This window comes from Ornithorhynchus anatinus, chromosome 5 (assembly GCF_004115215.2).
Source record: "Ornithorhynchus anatinus isolate Pmale09 chromosome 5, mOrnAna1.pri.v4, whole genome shotgun sequence".
NCBI classification, from domain to species: domain Eukaryota; kingdom Metazoa; phylum Chordata; class Mammalia; order Monotremata; family Ornithorhynchidae; genus Ornithorhynchus; species Ornithorhynchus anatinus.
The window spans coordinates 32,811,512-32,827,555 of NC_041732.1; the positions used below are offsets into that span (position 1 = coordinate 32,811,512).

At 61.5% G+C, this 16,044-nt stretch overlaps 1 protein-coding gene across 3 annotated transcripts; it reads right to left on the reverse strand.

Annotated features, from left to right (window-relative positions):
* Window positions 1-203: 203 nt before the first annotated feature.
* PDLIM2 (PDZ and LIM domain 2) lies at window positions 204-14,776 on the reverse strand. Of its 3 annotated transcripts, none has more exons than XM_029064391.2 (10): window positions 14,613-14,776; window positions 12,005-12,099; window positions 11,411-11,562; window positions 8,522-8,591; window positions 8,116-8,267; window positions 7,595-7,676; window positions 3,403-3,497; window positions 1,649-1,794; window positions 1,185-1,302; window positions 204-905 (listed from the first exon to the last, which is right to left on the reverse strand). In XM_029064391.2, exons 2-10 carry the CDS (start codon window positions 12,095-12,097, stop codon window positions 728-730), a joined length of 1,086 nt encoding a protein of 361 aa, XP_028920224.1. In that variant the 5' UTR covers window positions 12,098-12,099; window positions 14,613-14,776; the 3' UTR covers window positions 204-727. The 3 variants fall into 3 exon arrangements, with proteins under 3 accessions (XP_028920224.1, XP_028920225.1, XP_028920226.1); XM_029064392.2 differs by lacking the exon at window positions 14,613-14,776 and adding an exon at window positions 12,204-12,606; XM_029064393.2 differs by lacking the exon at window positions 12,005-12,099.
* Between the last annotated feature and the right edge of the window lie 1,268 nt (window positions 14,777-16,044).

Consider the following 16,044-nt stretch of genomic DNA (forward strand, 5'->3'; position numbering starts at 1 on the left):
CTCTTACCCCAGGGCTCAGTGCAGTGCCTGCCACATAGTAAGCGCTTGACAAAAACCGCAGTGATTATTAACGTTATCGTCGAGATCGTTCAAACGCGATGCGGTAACAGCGCCGAACGTTATCTCTCTGAAGACCGCTCTCCTCCCCTGCTGCCAGGGCCTGAGCTCTCGTGCACAGGGGATAGTGAGGGTGAGTGTGGGGATATATATATATTACCATCTGTTTTATTTGTACATAGATATACATATATATATATTTATATATATTTCACGGAAGCTTTACACAGTGGCTTTAAAGCGAAACCTTTCCACCTGGCATCGTCCCCCATCCTTCCCTCCGAAAGATGTGCCCCCGCTCCGTCCCTTGCTCCCGCCCCCCTCTGCCGCCCACCCCGTACCCGGCGCGTGCCTTATAACAGCTAAATGAGGAGCCCCACTCAGCCCCAGGCTCAGTGCCTGCATCACCTCTTGGCCCGGTGCCCGCCTCGCTCGCCAGGGAAGACCCGCCGCCTTCGAGCAGCCCACCCACAAGGCCGGCCCTCTTTCCCCACCCCTGAGGCGAGGCCCAGCTAGGCTGAGGGTCGTGTGGGGCAGCGGGGATGGAGCAAGGACGGGTACCGACTCAGCTCCCGTCAGACTCCCAGCCCCGACCCAGCGCTCAGGAACACCCAGGTCGCCCGGCGGAAGGCAGGGCGGGCTGGTCGGGGCAGGGGTCGGCCGAGGCCCTTCAGGAGCGGGCACTGAGGGTGGGCGGGCCCGGGTAGCGCAGGCGGGCGTGCTTCTCGCAGAAGAGTTCGTCGCCCACCCAGAAGTGTCCGCGCATCTTCAGGTTGAGGCCGCAGTCGGCGCAGACATAACAGCCCGGGTGGCGGTAACGCCCCTCCTGGATCCGCACCGCCTGGTTCCTAAAAGGGGGCAAAGGCGTCGGCCAGGGGGCTGGAGGGAGCCGGAGGGGGCAGACCTACCGGCCCAGCAGCCCACCGGCCCCACGGTCGGCAGGGAGGGGGACGCCAGGGGAGGGGAGCCCCGGCCGGGGGGCGCCCCAGCTCTTCCCCTTGATCTACCGAACCTTAGGGCAGTAGGGCCAGTTCCTAAGAGGAGAGCCCTCCCTCGCCAACCTCTGGTCACCTCAGTGCCCACCTCGCCCCGGGAGCCCCAGCCCCAACCCCGTCCCCCTCACTCACGTGATGCCACTGTGGCACTTCTCACAGACGTGCAGCTTTGGGGGTGGAGTCAGGGCGGTCCCGGCCGGCCGGGGGACCGGTGGGCTCAGCGAGCTGGGCAGGCAGACCGTCGTGCCATCTGCTCGAGAAATATTCATTTATTCATTCATTCATACTCACTGAGCACTTACGGCGCGCCGAGCGCTGTACCGAGTGCTTGGGAGAGTACGATGCAACGACAAACGGACGCTTCCCTGCCCGAAATGAGCTTGCGGTCCAGAGGGGGAGGCAGACATTAATATAAATAAATTACAGATACGTTCATAAGTGCTTTCAAAGAGGGATCGGCCCAGAGCAGACCCCCCCAACCCCACCAGCATCCAGAGAGTACAGAGCCCAGACCTTAGGTGGCAGGGGGCTTGTTGGGGCCCAATTCCCGAGAGTCCCCTCCCACCCTCTCCCACCGACCTGCTCTCTCCCTTTACCTCTCTCCCCAGCTTCTAGGGCCTCCTGGAGCATCAGGAAGGAGCTGGATTGGCGAGGGGCCGCCTGCCCCTCTCGGTTCTCCTGCATCATCTTGAAGACCTCGGAATCCTCCTCAAGAAGCTGGGCTCCTCCTTCCGGGTCCCTGCTGTTGGAAGTCGAGGTCCCGGAAGGAGAGGGGAGGGTCAGGGAGGCTCCCCGCTGGGGCAGCGGGTGAGGGTGGGCTCCTCGAATTGGAGGTTTAAAGGTTTAGAGGGATCGGGGCTCAGAACTCCGAAGAGCCCCAGCTGGGTGGATCCCGCCATCAATAATAATAATAATAATGTTGGTATTTGTTAAGGGCTTACTCTGTGCAGAGCACTGTTCTAAGGGCTGAGGTAAAGACAGGGTCATCAGGTTGTCCCACGTGAGGCTCACAGTCTTCGTCCCCATTTTCCAGATGAGGTAACTGAGGCCCAGAGAAGTGAAGTGACTTGCCCACAGTCACACGGCTGACGAGTGGCAGAGAAGGGATTCGAACCCATGACCTCTGACTCCCAAGCCAAGAGAAGCAGTTTGGCTCTGTGGAAAGAGCACGGGCTTTGGAGTCAGAGGTCATGGGTTCGAATCCCCACTCGGCCACTCGTCAGCTGTGTGACTTTGGGCGAGTCACTTCACTTCTCGGTGCCTCAGTTACCTCATCTGTAAAATGGGGATTAAGACCGTGAGCCCCACGTGGGACAACCTGATGACCCTGTGTCTACCCCAGCGCTTAGAACAGTGCTTGGCACATAGTAAGCGCTTAACAAATACCAACATTATTATTATTATTATCATTAAGCCCGGGCTCTTTCCACTGAGCCACGCTGCTTCTCTAGTGAAGTCTCACTTCATCAAGTGAGACCAGATGACCGCCTCAGCCCACTGGGCTCTGTCTCCCCCGCTCTAGACTGTAAGCTTGTTGTGGGCAAGGAATGTCACTGTTTATTGTTGTACTGTACTTTCCCAAGCGCTCAGTACAGTGCTCTGGACACAGAAAGCACTCAGTAAACATGACTGAATGAATGAATTAAAAATAAGACTTATAATTGCGGGACTTGCTGAGCACTTATTATGAGCCAGGCACTGGGACCAAGTGACGGCGTCGGTACAAGACAATCAGGGTGGACGCAATCCCTGTCCCCCACGGGGCTCACGGTCTTAATCCCCACTTTACAAATGAGGTAACTGAGGCCCGGCGAATTTAAGTGACTTGCCCGAAGTCACACAGCAGACAAGTGGTGGAGCTGGGATTAAAAGCCAGATCCTTCTGACTCCCAGAGCCATGCTCTCTCCACCAAGCTACGCTGGTTGTGCCTCCATCCTCTAAGATCGTACCACAAGGAAGGCAAACTGGGTTTTTTTTTTTTCTCACCGGGGAGGACAGCCATGGGGATGGGAGGCGCAGCGGTATGGGCTTTAAGCGGGGAAGGTTCTAGAACCACCAAGATGGGCTCAAGGGGATAGGCCCAGAAACACCTAAACCCTCATCCCAGAAGATCAGAGAGGAGGGAGTCAGCTGCTGCTGTCTCTCCCAGATGTTTAGAACAGTGCCACGCACCGCAGAGGCGCTCAATAAACGCCACCGATCGCTAGCAGGGTGGCGTGTCCGGGTGGGTGCGTGCGCCCTCCTGGGTCCGTGCGAAGGACTCTGGAGGATTCAAGGGGAGACTCGACCCCCTTCCCCGGCCCACGTCCCACCGGGCTCTGCCTCCCAGTCCCTCAGCCCCAGTCCTACCTCTGTCGGGGACTGGAGGAGAAGGAATTCCTGGGTCTGGCAGGCGCAGGAGGCAGAACTCGCACGGCGGAGTCACCGGCTCGGCCAGGCCCAGCCTGAGGAGAGAGTCATTTGGCTTAGCACAGTGCTCTGCACACAGTAAGCGCTCAATAAATGCTACTAAAGGAGGGAAGGAGGCAGCACCCAACGTTTTGTCGACTTCCACGCGTCTATATCAAGGCTCAACACCAGGGGGCGTTTCTCTCCCACTGACCCAAGGGTCTGAATAATAATAATATTGATAATAATGATAATAATAATAGTAATAACATTTGTTAAGCGCTTTCTATGTGCTAAGCACTGTTCCAAGCTCTGAGGGGGCTACAAGGTAATGAGGTTGTCCCACATGGGGCTCACAGTCTTAATCCCCATTTTACAGATGAGGGAACTGAGGCACAGAGAAGAAGAATAACAATAATGCTGGTATTTGTTAAGCGCTTACTATGTGCGGAGCACTGTTCTAAGCGCTGAGGTAGATACAGGGTAATCAAGTTGTCCCACATGAGGCTCACAGTTGATCCCCATTATACAGATGAGGGAACGTAGGCCCAGAGAAGTGAAGTGACTTGCCCACAGTCACACAGCTGACAAGGGGCGGAGCTGGGATTCGAACCCATGACCTCTGACTCCCAAGCACGGGCTCTTCCCACTGAGCCACGCTGCTTCCCCACTTGCCCAAAGTCACACAGCTGACAGGTGGCAGAGCCGGGATCAGAACCCATGACCTCTGACTCCCAGGCCCGGGCTCTTTCCAGTGAGCCACGCTGCTTCTCTAACAGAGGAGCCCCTCCGCAGGGCATCTCTAGGGGGGTGCCACGCTCACTGTCTCTCGGGCAGCGTTGTAAATCATCTAGCAAGAGTCAGGACTGAAATCGCTCAGCTGCTGGGCACTTGCCAGGGCTTAGTGGGCAGCTGGGCCAGAACCCATCTCTTCTGGTTCCATAGTCTTCTCCCTTAATAATAATAATGGTATTTGTTAAGCACTTACAATGTTCCGGGCACTGTACTCAGTGCTGGGGTGGATACAAGTAAACCAGGCTGGACGCAGTCCCTGTCCCACGTGGGGCTCACAGTCTCAATCCCCATTTTACAGATGAGGTAACTGAGGCACAGAGAAGTAAAAGGACTTCCCCAAGGTCACCCAGCAGACAAGTGGTAGAGCTGGGATTAGAACCCACGACCTTCTGACCCCCAGGCCCGTGCTCTTAATGAGGGAATCTGTTCAATGTTTACTATGTGTCAAGCACTGTTCTAAACCCCGGGGTAGATAGAAGCTAATCAGGTTGGACACAGTCCCCGTCCCACCTGGGGCTCACAGTCCTAATCAACACTCGCTTTTTTGGGAAGCGGATCAACTCACGTGACTTCAGCCATGACTTCTACGTGGAGCAGCCCAAATCTACCTTTTCAGCTTCGACTTAGGCCCCGCTCTCCACTCCAGTATCTCCCCTCACCCTCGAGACATTGCCGCTCGGATGGCAGGCCGGCAACTCGAACGCAACGTGTCCGAAACTCAACCCGTCTTCCCCCCTCAGTCTTCCCCTCCTCCCAACTCTCCCATCCCCAGCTATGACACACCATCCCGAAGCCTGAGACCTTAGAGACGCTCCTTGCCGGCGTTCAGCTCTCGCAACCGATCAACTACTAAATCCTGCCGATTCATCCTCCAAAACATTTCCCGGATCCGCCCCTTCCTTCTCCACCCAAATGGCCACTACCCTGGTTCGAGCACTTGTCATCTCCCGGTTTGACAACTGCATCAGCTGCTTCGCTGACCTCCCCGCTTCTAGCCTCTCCCCACTCAATCCAAACGCCACGCTGCGGCCCGGATCATCTCCTGAAACACCTTTCAGCACATTCATCTCAAGAAGTGCAGAATCCTTCAGTGCTCGCCCATCTCCCTTGGCGCCCAAAACACCCAAAAAACAACCTTCTTCCATCAGCTTCAGTAGTCTTGCCCACTGGTGACTCTTCACTCATGTTGTCTCCTGAGCCTTGAACTCCCCGCTCTAATCTGCCAGACCTCAGCCCTGCCCTCCTTCAAAGTCCTCCTCAAAACCCCCTCCTCCAGCAAACACCCTTCAGTGAATTCCCACCAGCCTAGTCGGGGCGGGCCAAATGCCAACCCTACCAGCTCACAGATTCATTCAGAGCCAGCTTCGGGACTGGAAAATGTGGGCATACTCCAGTGCATTTTCTATTATTCCTTCTGATTCCAATCATTTAAAGTACTTTCCTGTCTGCCTCCCCTGTTGAGTAAAAGGTCTTCAGGCTTTTGCATCCGTTGCCTCTCTCAAACACTTACTACGGTGCTTTGCACTCCGCAAGTGCTCAATAAATACATTTACCATGACTACTGTGGGCACTAATAGCCCTCGCCCTCCCACCCCCAGCACCTAAGTCAGGTCCAGGATTGCCAGGGTTTCTTAGACTGCCCTTGGGAGTCCACCCTGACCAAGGTAGACTGGAAGAGGTGGTCCCACAGGTCTCCCGTCATCCTCCTGGGGCCCTATCGGAACAGGCAAACACAGGGATGTCTTGGGAACCCCCTTGGCTCCTCACCCCCCAATCTATGGGGTCTGGCTATCCTCCTTGCCTCTAGCTTCAAAGCTGCTCCATACAGCCCTGGAAGTGTTTCGGACAAACCATCCACCAAGGACACCACGGAGACTGACTCACTCTCTCCCTTCCCCCTCATTTTCCATCCCCCTGCCACTCAACCCTTGCCTCTTTTTCTCAAACCCACCACCCTCTGTGTCCAACCACCATATCTGCCCCTGGGTGAGCTCGCCTCATCACTCCAGGGCCTCCACCAGCCTCTTCAGCTTTGGCTAGATTTAAGATACATAAACGTGTATTACTATGTATCTCTCTATACGTACATCTAGAGAGACAGATGTGTGCGTGCACTGTAGTGGCAGAGTCCTGTCAACAAGGACCCTGAGGACACCTGCCCCACCAGAAGGGTCCCCATGGACGGAGTGGGTTCAGGGGAAGGGTGCGTTGGACTTGGACTTCTAGAAGAGCCTCCTCGACTTTCTCTTCCCTCTACCGCTTCTCTGGAGGCTGCGGGCCCGAGCCCCGGGAGCGCGTCCCCAAATAGCGGGGAGCGGTGGGAGGCAGATAACCGGCCCGTCCGGTCCCCAGCGGCCCAGCTCAGCCCGTGGCCGCCGCCGTGCCGTGGCCCGGAGGCTCCCAGGCCACCATCTCTGTGAGGGCACAAGAGTGGCGAGGGGGACAGGGACCCAAACTACAGCGGATTCCGCCCTCCTGCTTCCTCCGAGTCTGTGCGGAGCCGGACCTCAGGCTTCGGGCCCCAGGCTGCCCCCGGGGCTCAGGAACTCAACAGCTGGACATCGTCTGCCTCACCCCGTGGCTGCCTTCACCCCCGCAGCTGGGGCCGATCCCCCTCGCCGTCCCCCCTCAACTCCCCCCCAGCGAGCCCAGCGCAGCAGCAGCGACGGCAGCAGACAAGAAGGGTCAGGTCTGGGCCAGGGGCACAGGGAGGGGGTGAGGGTGGGGGAGGGCCCTATTGATTCAGAACCACAGCCCCGTCTGTTCTGTGGTGGCGGGGGTGGGGGCGGGGGCGGCGGGCCTGCGGCCACCCAGGCTACGGAAGCAGGAGAGACACCCCCTGAGGGAGCTGGGTTGGTGTGGGGAGAGCAGGCTCCAAGACGATGGAGGGGAAGGGGGGATGAGGCGGGCGGGGAGGGGGTGCATGGCTCGCAATGGGGAGGAATTTATCAAGAAATGCAGCGCAAGCCAAGAGGGAAGCATCCAACAACAGCAGCTAAACTATTCGGCTCCTGGCCCAAGAGAAACAGGAGCGGGGCGGGGGGTGGCGGGGGCATCCGGGGTCGGGAGGCAGGGGAGGGGAATCGGGGCTTAGGGGGCGGAAAGGCAGGGTGGGCCCGGCACGGCCCTGCCGGAGAGGAGTGGCCCAAGCCCCCGGGGTGCCCGCGGGACCCGTCGGGAAGCCGTTGCTGGGAGACGGAGGGCGGGAGGAGGCAGGTGCCAGCTGGCCCGGGGGACTCTCCCACCTCCGGGACCCGGGCCGATCTCTCCTTCGTTTCTCGGCAGCGGGGCCGAGGGGGCGTGGGGATGCAGGGCTCTACTCCCCTCCCGCCCCCGTACGGCTCCCCGGCGTCCTCACCTGTCTGGGGCCGGGGCGGTCCCCAAGGGTCGACGGATGGTCGGCGTGGACGACGGCAGGGGGACGCGCCAGGCTGTGGAAGCTGCGATGGGGAAATGAGTCCATTGGGGCCTGGAGACGGACTCCTGCCCGAGATGAAACCGGGGCAGCGGGTGGCGGATGGGGGTGGTGGGGGGAGGGCCGGTGGCGGATGGGGCTGGGGGCGAAGGCTAAGGAGGGAGAGAGAAAAGAAGGATAAGGGGAAGCAAAGAAGGAAGGACACAGAGGGAGAGGGGAAAGAGGGATAAGGGGGAGCAAAGAAGGAAGGACAAAGGGGGAGAGAGGAATTAAGGATAAGCAGGGAGAGGGCAAAGGAGGATAAGGGGGAGCAGAGAAGACAGGATAAGGGGGAGAAGGGAAAGAAGAAGGATAAGGGGGAGCAGGGAAGGAAGGGTAAGGGGGAGGAAGGAAAGATAGAGAAACAGGGAATGGAGGAGGTAGGAGAGTGGGGCCTAGGCAGTCCCACCACCACGAGTTCTCACCTCCGACTGCTCACCAGCCCCTCGCCCGGAAAGCTTGGGGGGCTGGAAGGGGGCGGGGTGAAGGGGCTGCAGGCCCTGGGGCTAAGGGATGCTGGGCTGGAATACGATGACCGCAGGGAAGCCTGACTGTCTGTCCGTGTCCTCGTCAAGCCCTGGTGGGGAGGAGGGTGGGAGGTGAGCCGAATCGTCCACCCCTCTTCTCTGGCACTCAAGGCCAGCCTCCCTGCCGTTCATTCATTCATTCAATCATATTTACTGAGCGCTTACTGTGTGCGAAGCACTCTACTAAGCGCTTGGGAGAGTACAATACGATAGCAAACGGACACATTCCCTGCCCACAGTGAGCTCGCGGTCTAGAGCGTCAGGAATGCAGGAGTGTCCCCATGGGCAGGAAGAGAGGTCTTACCTGAAAACGGGAAGCCTGCAAGTCCAGCACTCGCTCACCATTTGTCTGACCTGGAGAGGGTGAACGGGTCCTGGGGGAGGGAAGGAAGGGCAGAGATGGAGCGGAGGGCAGACGACGGGAGAGGAAGGGTCGGGGGGGGCAGAGGGAGGGTGGAGGCAGGCACACGCATTTCCCCTGGGTACCCCAGAAAACTGAGTGCCATCCATCCATAGGAAATGTACAAATTCCACCCCCACCCTCAAAGTGAGATACCAGTTGTGCCCTCTGCCCCCAGATATTTCCCTTTAGCTGGGATCCAACCTGGCCCAAATCCTGGAAATCATTAGGGAGCCAAGATCTAGACCCAGCGGTCGAGAGGGTTTGGGACGGTCTGGGGGATGGATCCGGAGGAGGAGGAGGAAGGGGGAGGTCCCCCTTCTCACATTCCTACATGTCTGGTCATCCTGCAGGGAGGTCAGCAAGAAGCTCCCAAAGCCAGCGGCCAAGGCAGCCTTCCCACCCCCGGGAGCGGAGTCAGATGGAAGGGGGCCCTCCTAGGCCCAGCCTTGTCCCTGGTGATGACACCTCATCTCTTCCCCTTTCTTCCCCTGCCCCCCAACACCTCTCAGTGCTGCTGAACTATACAGAAGTGCCCGGGGCGGTGGGCAGAGGGGTCTGCCCCACTTTGGGGATGGGCTGGGAAAGCAGGAGGGAAACTCAGAGATTCTTGCCAGCCTTGACCTGAGGCCCTGGGAGTTAGGTGGAGCTGGCAAGGATGAAGGAAGGAGGAGCTGGAGCGGAGCATGACAGCAATTGACCCCCCACACACACACACCCCCACCCCCACCCCGGGTTGCCGTCTCCTGTGGATCTTGGTCCCATTCCCAGATGCCAAGAGGCCTCTCCGCCCTCCCCCGGAACCGCTCCTGTAAACACTCAGGGCCCGGAATGGCATGAGGCGGTGCCGGGGCGCGGGAAGGGCGGGCGGCAGAGGGAGGGGTGGGAGCTGCCACGCCGGGGCCAGGAAGTGGTACGGTGGTCCCGGTCGCCACTCTCGGCCTCGGCCTGGAGCCGGGTTGCTGATGGCAGCAAAGAGCGTGGCCTCGAGGGGAAGTTGTCAGGGAGGCCAACCGCCAAGAGGCAGAGGGCGAGGTGGGGTGAGGGGCGATATAAATATGGAAAGTGAGGGAAAGGGTTTGCATAAGGGGGGGGCAGCCGGGGATGGAAGTTGGGTGTGATATAAAGGGATAGAAGAGGGAAGGGGGTGGGTAATTGGGGATGGGCATGGATAAAGTTACGGGGAGTAGTAATAACGAGAGCTCGTTGCGGGCGGGGAATGAGTCGGTTGTCTTGTGCTCTCCGAAGCACTTGATACAGTGTTCTGCACCCAGTAAGTGCTCAATAAATACCACGGATGGATAGCATCGGTACTTGCTAAGGACTTAACTATCGAGCTCTCTTTTCCCCGGCTCCTTCTCCTTTCAATGTTGCCTGTACATTTGGATCTCTACCCTTTGAGCACTTGGTATTTATTCACCCCATCCTCAGGCCCACTATGCATTTATGTACGTAGCCGTAATTTATTTATCTATACTAAGATCTGTCTCCCTCTCTAGACAGAAAGCACAACTCTGTTGTGCTGTACTCTCCTAAGCACTTAGACCAGTGCTTTTGATTGATTGACTGATGGATGCCAAACACTGTCCTGAACGCTGGGGTAGGTACGAGATAATCAGATTGGACACCGCACTTGTCCCACCCGGGGCGAACACATACCGAATCCCCATTTTACAGTTGAGGAAACTGAAGCACGGGGATGTTAAGTGATTGTCCAAGGGCACCCAGCAGGTAGGGGACGGAGCCAAGATTAGAACCCAGGCCCAGGCAACGTTGCTTCCAGGGTAATGGGGGACGAGGGTGAGGGTGGGCGACAGCAGGGGCAGAGGGTGGGTGTGGGTAACGGAGGGTGGCAGAGTCGGAGGCAGAAGGTGACAACTCTGAGTCAGAGCAGAGGCCTCACCCAGAAGGACCTTCACTTGCTGGGGCCAGCTCTACATTCCATGCCCCTGTGTCACCTGTTGTCCCCACCCCAGGGGGCCACCTGGTCCCCAGAACCCTTGCCCTCTGGCTGAGGGGTGCCCCAGGGGAGCACGGAGGCATCTAGGGAAAGGAAAACCGGAGAAAGCGAGAGATGGAGGAGCAGAGGGAGAGGACATGGGGCTCCTCTTCCCGTTTCTCTCAAACCCCAAGTACCCTTCCCTGGTCTTAAACTGGGGCTATTGACCCTCCCACCCCCAGGGCCTCTGCAGAGTTGCACCCCTCATCCCCGAGAAGCCCTCAGGGCGTCCCCCAGGTGTCAACACCCCGTGCCCACGCCCTGCGCCCTGCACACTCCTGGGAACCAGTCAAACCTGGGCTGCAGGTGCCTCGTGCCAATCCACCCTGCCCTGCCCTACCCCACGCTGCACACCCCATCAGCTCCCAGACCAGGGCCGCCCATTCCCAGCTCAGTACACAGACCCTCCCCCCACCACTCTCTCTTTCTCTCACACACACACACACACACAGTCCCCCTCCCCAATCAAAAGAGGCATCCAGCTTCCCTCACACCCGCTCCCTGGCTCCTAACGCCTCCCCGCCAAAGTGCCCATGCCCATCTGAAACCCACAGAAGACCAGACCAGCCGCCACTCTGTTGAACAGCAGAAGGCCTGCTGACGATTCTGGGGCAAAAGGGAGACACACTGGGTTGGGGGGAAGAGGTGTCCAGGGTGTCAAGGCTGGATGGTCCCTGCTCCTCCGGCCTAGTGAACGTCCTCGGTCTCTCCTCTGGCGACAACCTGACCGATACCGGCCCCAAGTCCCGGAGGTGCCAGCGGCCTGACCCCTAGAGCCCGGGCAGATCTTCTACCTGTCCAGTTGCAGCCGTAGAGGCGAGGGGCTCTCGCGGATCTTCTTCTGGGCCTCGGCCTGGAGCATGGTGTCCGTATTCTGCCCATTGATGGCCACGATGATGTCCCCGGTTCGGAGGTCAGCAGCTGCAGCCTTGCCCTGCTCGGTTACCTAGGAGACAGCGGAGCGGATCAAGGTTACCCTGGGGGGGCTAGAGAAGAGGAGCCTAGAGGCTCGGCACTGGTCTCCCCTCTACCCACTCTGTGGCAGGGAAGCCTTAGTTATATTGTTCTCTCCCAAGGGCTTAGTACAGTGCTCTGCACACAGTAAGCCCTCAATAAATGACTGGACGAACTAATCAACGCACCCCCCCCCCATCACACAAACACACACACACGCACACTCGCTCACCCACCCACCAACTCTTCCGAGTCTTCCGTCAGACTCCCCCAAGATGGCCACCAGTGGGGGAAAGGAGGAGACCAAGCCTCGCTGGTCAGCCTTTCCCTTCCACCTCACCGGCCCAGACGAACCAGACCCAGAGTCGTGTCCCCAAAAGGGCCGAAGGGCTCCGTTCCCCACTTGGCTCTTGGCCCCGGGCACCCCGTCGTACCTTGGACACCATTATAGGAGTGCGGAAATCTCTGCCCCCCGTGATCCGGAAGCCCCAGGGGGCCGGCCCCAGGACCTCCACCGTCAGCTCCATGCCTGCGTCGGGGGAGAAGGGAGAGAGCGGTTGGGGTCCGGAGAGATGACGGCGTGAGGGCCCGCAAGAAACAGCAGGCTACGGGCAGAGGAAATGAGTAACCTACCGCCAAGAAATGGTTTCACTTCCTCCACGGGAGGTGGGGCCCAGAGGTGACTTCAAGTTTCCTCTCCTGGTCCCCGGGGGAGAGAGGGTCCTGCGAGATCTGCCCGAGGGGTGGGGACCCAAGAGCTCAGGAGCTCCTCGCCCACCCGCCTTCGCCGGGAAGGTTTAGGTCGGCCGGCTCCTGCCTTCCCGTCCCTCGTCCCCTCGCCACAAGCTGCGAGGTGGGAGGGGAAGGGCAGGGCGCCCAGAAAACCAAAAGCCGAAAGGGTGAGCTGCAGCCGGGGTGGGTGGGAGCCAGGCAGGAGGCGAGGAGTACGGGGCGCCTACCGCCGTCGGCTCCGGAAGGAGCCGGCGAAGGCGGCGAAGGGCGGGTGATGTGGCAACGCCGGCCACAACAGAGGGGCTCTCCGCGGGCCTCGGGGCCCTCGGGCAGGGGTTGGCGGCGACAGGGGAGGCAGGGCGGGACGCTGGCGTCGCTCGGGTGGGCGGGCCTCCCCGGGTCCAGGTATCCCGCAAGACCCTCGGCCCCATGCCGGAGGAGGGAGGGGCACGGCCTCGACCGCTTGACGGTTGACCGACGGGAAGCACCAGAGGACCGGAGCCGGGAACCGGTCAACCCGTCCTCCTCCCCGCGCCCCTAAAAGTCGGCCAGTGGCCATTCGCTCGGGGTCCCGCGCTCGAGGTTGGCGGTGCCCACGGCCTAGGAGCGCTGCCTCCTCCTCTTCCCCCCCACCCCGGGGGAAGGAAGTGCCTCCAAGCGTTCTGCCCCTGGAGGATTTCCTATGCCCTCCTCCCCACCCAGGCAACCAGGGCTGGCAGGAAGCAGTTCAGCCAGCCTGGGGCCCCGCCCTGCGGAGCACCCCCGTAGCCAGCCCCCTCTCCGTTCCTGGAGCCCCGACCTGCAGACCCTCCCCGGCCCCGTTCCCCTCCCCCGGCTCCCCCCAGCCCCCAGCCCCCAGCCCTAGTCCCGGGCTCAGGAGCCCGCGGCACCGAGAGCATTGCCCGATGCCACCAGCTGCGAGAACTATCCACCGCTCCACACCCCTGCCCTGTTCCCGCCCACCCCCCCGGGAAGAGATTCCCCCCAACACACACACACACACACGACACACTCACTCACACTCACTCTCCCAGGGCCCAGGGCGAAGTCCAGGAGTCCTGCCCACCGGCAGCCCCTGCCCCCTGACCTCGGATCGTCCGCTCCCGGTCCCCCGACAGGCGACCCTCAGGCCCCCGGCCCCGGTGGCCCCCGTCCAGCCCGGCGGCTCCGGACAGAGTCTCCCCGGGAGGAGAGCGGCCCTTCGGACCTTGAGCGGCCGCGCTGGACCCGGCGCCGCGGGGGCGGGCACAGAGGAGCCGGGCACAGAGGGGCCGGGCACGGCGGGGCAGGGCACGGAGGGGGACTCCAGGGGACACCGGGGCGGCGGGGGAAGAAGGGGCGTGGGGCATCCTCGGGGGAGGAGAGAGTAGCTCCGAAGAGTGAAGGGGGAGAGTGTCAGGGGGACAGAGAGGGGAGAGCCAGGGGGGCAGAGGGGTGGGATCCCCTGGGGGGCAAAGGGGGGAGCCCCAGGGGGCAGGGGGGAATGTCAGGGGGACAGAGAGGGGAGAACCAGGGGATCGGCGGTGGGGGACCCGGGGGGCAAAGAAGGGAGCCCCAGGGGACCGGGGGGGAAGGTCAGGGGGACAGAGAGGGGAGAACCAGGGGGCGGGAGGGAGTGTCAGGGGGACAGAGAGGGGAGAGCAGGGGGCAAGGGGAGAATGTCAGGAGGACAGAGAGGGGAGAACCAGGGGATCGGGGTGGGGGGAGCCCCGGGGGGCAAAGAAGGGAGCCCCAGGGGACCGGGGGGGGGGGAAGGTCAGGGGGACAGAGAGGGGAGAACCAGGGGAGCAGGGGTGGGATCCCCGGGGGGCAAAGGGGGGAGCCCCAGGGGACCGGGGGGAGTGTCAGGGGCGCAGAGAGGGGAGAGCCAGGGGAGCAGGGGGAAGCCCTGGGGGGACAGAGAGGGGAGAGCCAGGGGGCAGGGGGAGAATGTCAGGAGGACGGAGAGGGGAGAGCCAGGGGGCAGTTGGGGGATCCCCGGGGGGCAGAGGGGGGATCCCCGGAGGGGAGAGAGTAATCCAAGGGGAGGAAAGGGGAGCGCCCAAGGGGCAGAGGGAGGGACCCCCGGGGGGGCGGAGAGACTAGTCCAAGGGGGGTGGCGAGGGAGAGGTCCGGGGGTAGGACCAGGGGGCGAGAGGCAGAGCCCCGGGGGTCGAAGGAGAAAGCCTCCGGGGGACGGAGAGTGTAGAGGAAGGGGGCTGCGGACCCCCGGGGGGTAGGACCGAGTAGCCCCGTGGGGCAAAAGGGGAAGCCCAAGGTGGGGGGGCACGGCCGGGCCCTGGACCCTGCTGGGCGCTGCTGGGCTCTTACCTGGCTCCGGCGCTCACCTGGCCCGGCCCAGCCCACCGGGCCGGGACCCTGGGGGGGTCGGGGACGGGGAGGAGGGCGAGGGAGGTCCGGGGCTGCCGCTGCCACCGCCCCCGCTCTGGGGAGAGAGTGCCCGGCCGGGGCTCGGGGAGCTGCCTATGCCCATGTGATCCCGGGGCCGCCCGGCCCGGGAAACACCGCCCCCTCCTCTTTTCCCTCCTCCTCCTCCTCCTCCTCCTCTTCCGTGCCTCCGCCCCCTCCCTGCCCCCAGAGTAGGGGCTGAGACCCCAAGAGAGGGGTGGGAAAGTGGAGACACAGGACAGACACACCCTCGCGGCTCTCTGCCCCCTACCCGGGGCTGCCCTTCCCCACCAGCCGCGCTCCCACCCTGGACGAAGTCATTTGGCCCACTTGGAGGTGCTGAAATCTGCCCCTCCTGGGTTGGGGCCCCGGAGCCAGCCTGCCTTCCCTCCTCTTCCACCCTCTGCCCCTGGCGACACACCGCCTTAGGTGATGGCGACCACTGCCCACCCCAAAGGGGGCACGAGAACGGGGCCAGCCAGGTCCGCACAACTCCCGGGGCACATTCCTCCCTCCTCCACTCACCCCTTGACACCAGCCAACTTGGGGCTCCGGGGACCCCTCACCCGGGGCTCGCCCCGCTGCCCGGGCGGGGTAGAACGTACCGGGGGACCGTACGGAAGGGCGCCGGGGTCCGGGCATCCGTCCGGGCCAGGGGACCTCTCGACCGGAGCCCGCCGGGCAGCTCGACCTGGCACCCGAACACTCCGTTTCCGGAGGAGGCACTTCCCCGCCCCCAGTCCCCACCTCCGTCACCCCACCGCCGTCTTAACCGGGTCATCTTCCCGACTTCTACCTGGCCGAAGGCCACGCGAGGGGAGAGGGCTCCGTCGGGATCTGCGAGGCCCCTCTCCGATGCCCTGTGCTGCCCCAAGCCCGAGGTGATCGATCAAAATCAGTGGCATTTATTGAACTCTTACTGTGCGCAGAATGTTCTGCGAAGCGCTCGGTAGAGTACGATGGGGTAGATTTGGTAAGCCCTCGGCCTACGGTGAGGGCAAGGCCTCAGCCTTTGGCCACTTCTAGCCCCGCCTCCCGGGCTGTTCTTCCCACGTCCAGCGCAGGACCACAGACCTGCTGAGGGTCACTTTAGGACATTTAGGGCAACTGCCTTGGGAGGAGGACCAGACTGAGCGGTTTTCAGCAGAGGAGAGTGCACAGCTGCTGCCCAGGGGGCAAGTAGAGGCAACAGCAGGCCCCGTTTTATAAGGGCAATCGTCTTGATCCCTCCCCCAAGGCCTGTGCAAGAAAGCTTTGTAAAGCTGGAGAACGATAAGCGGCAGAAAGCAGTACCAATTAAAAGCAGCGAGCCCTAGTGGATAGAGCCCGGGCCTGGGAGTCAGAAGGACCCGGG

Coding starts and splice junctions, on each gene's coding strand:
- PDLIM2 (XM_029064391.2), bottom strand. CDS start 12,097: ATGGAGCTGACGGTGGAGGTCCTGGGGCCGGCCCCCTGGGGCTTCCGG. Junction 3,498..7,594: donor ACCGCCCCGGCCCCAGACAG/GTGAGGACGCCG, acceptor CTCTCTCCTCAG/GCTGGGCCTGGCCGAGCCGG. Junction 1,303..1,648: donor CCTAGAAGCTGGGGAGAGAG/GTAAAGGGAGAG, acceptor TTTCTCGAGCAG/ATGGCACGACGGTCTGCCTG.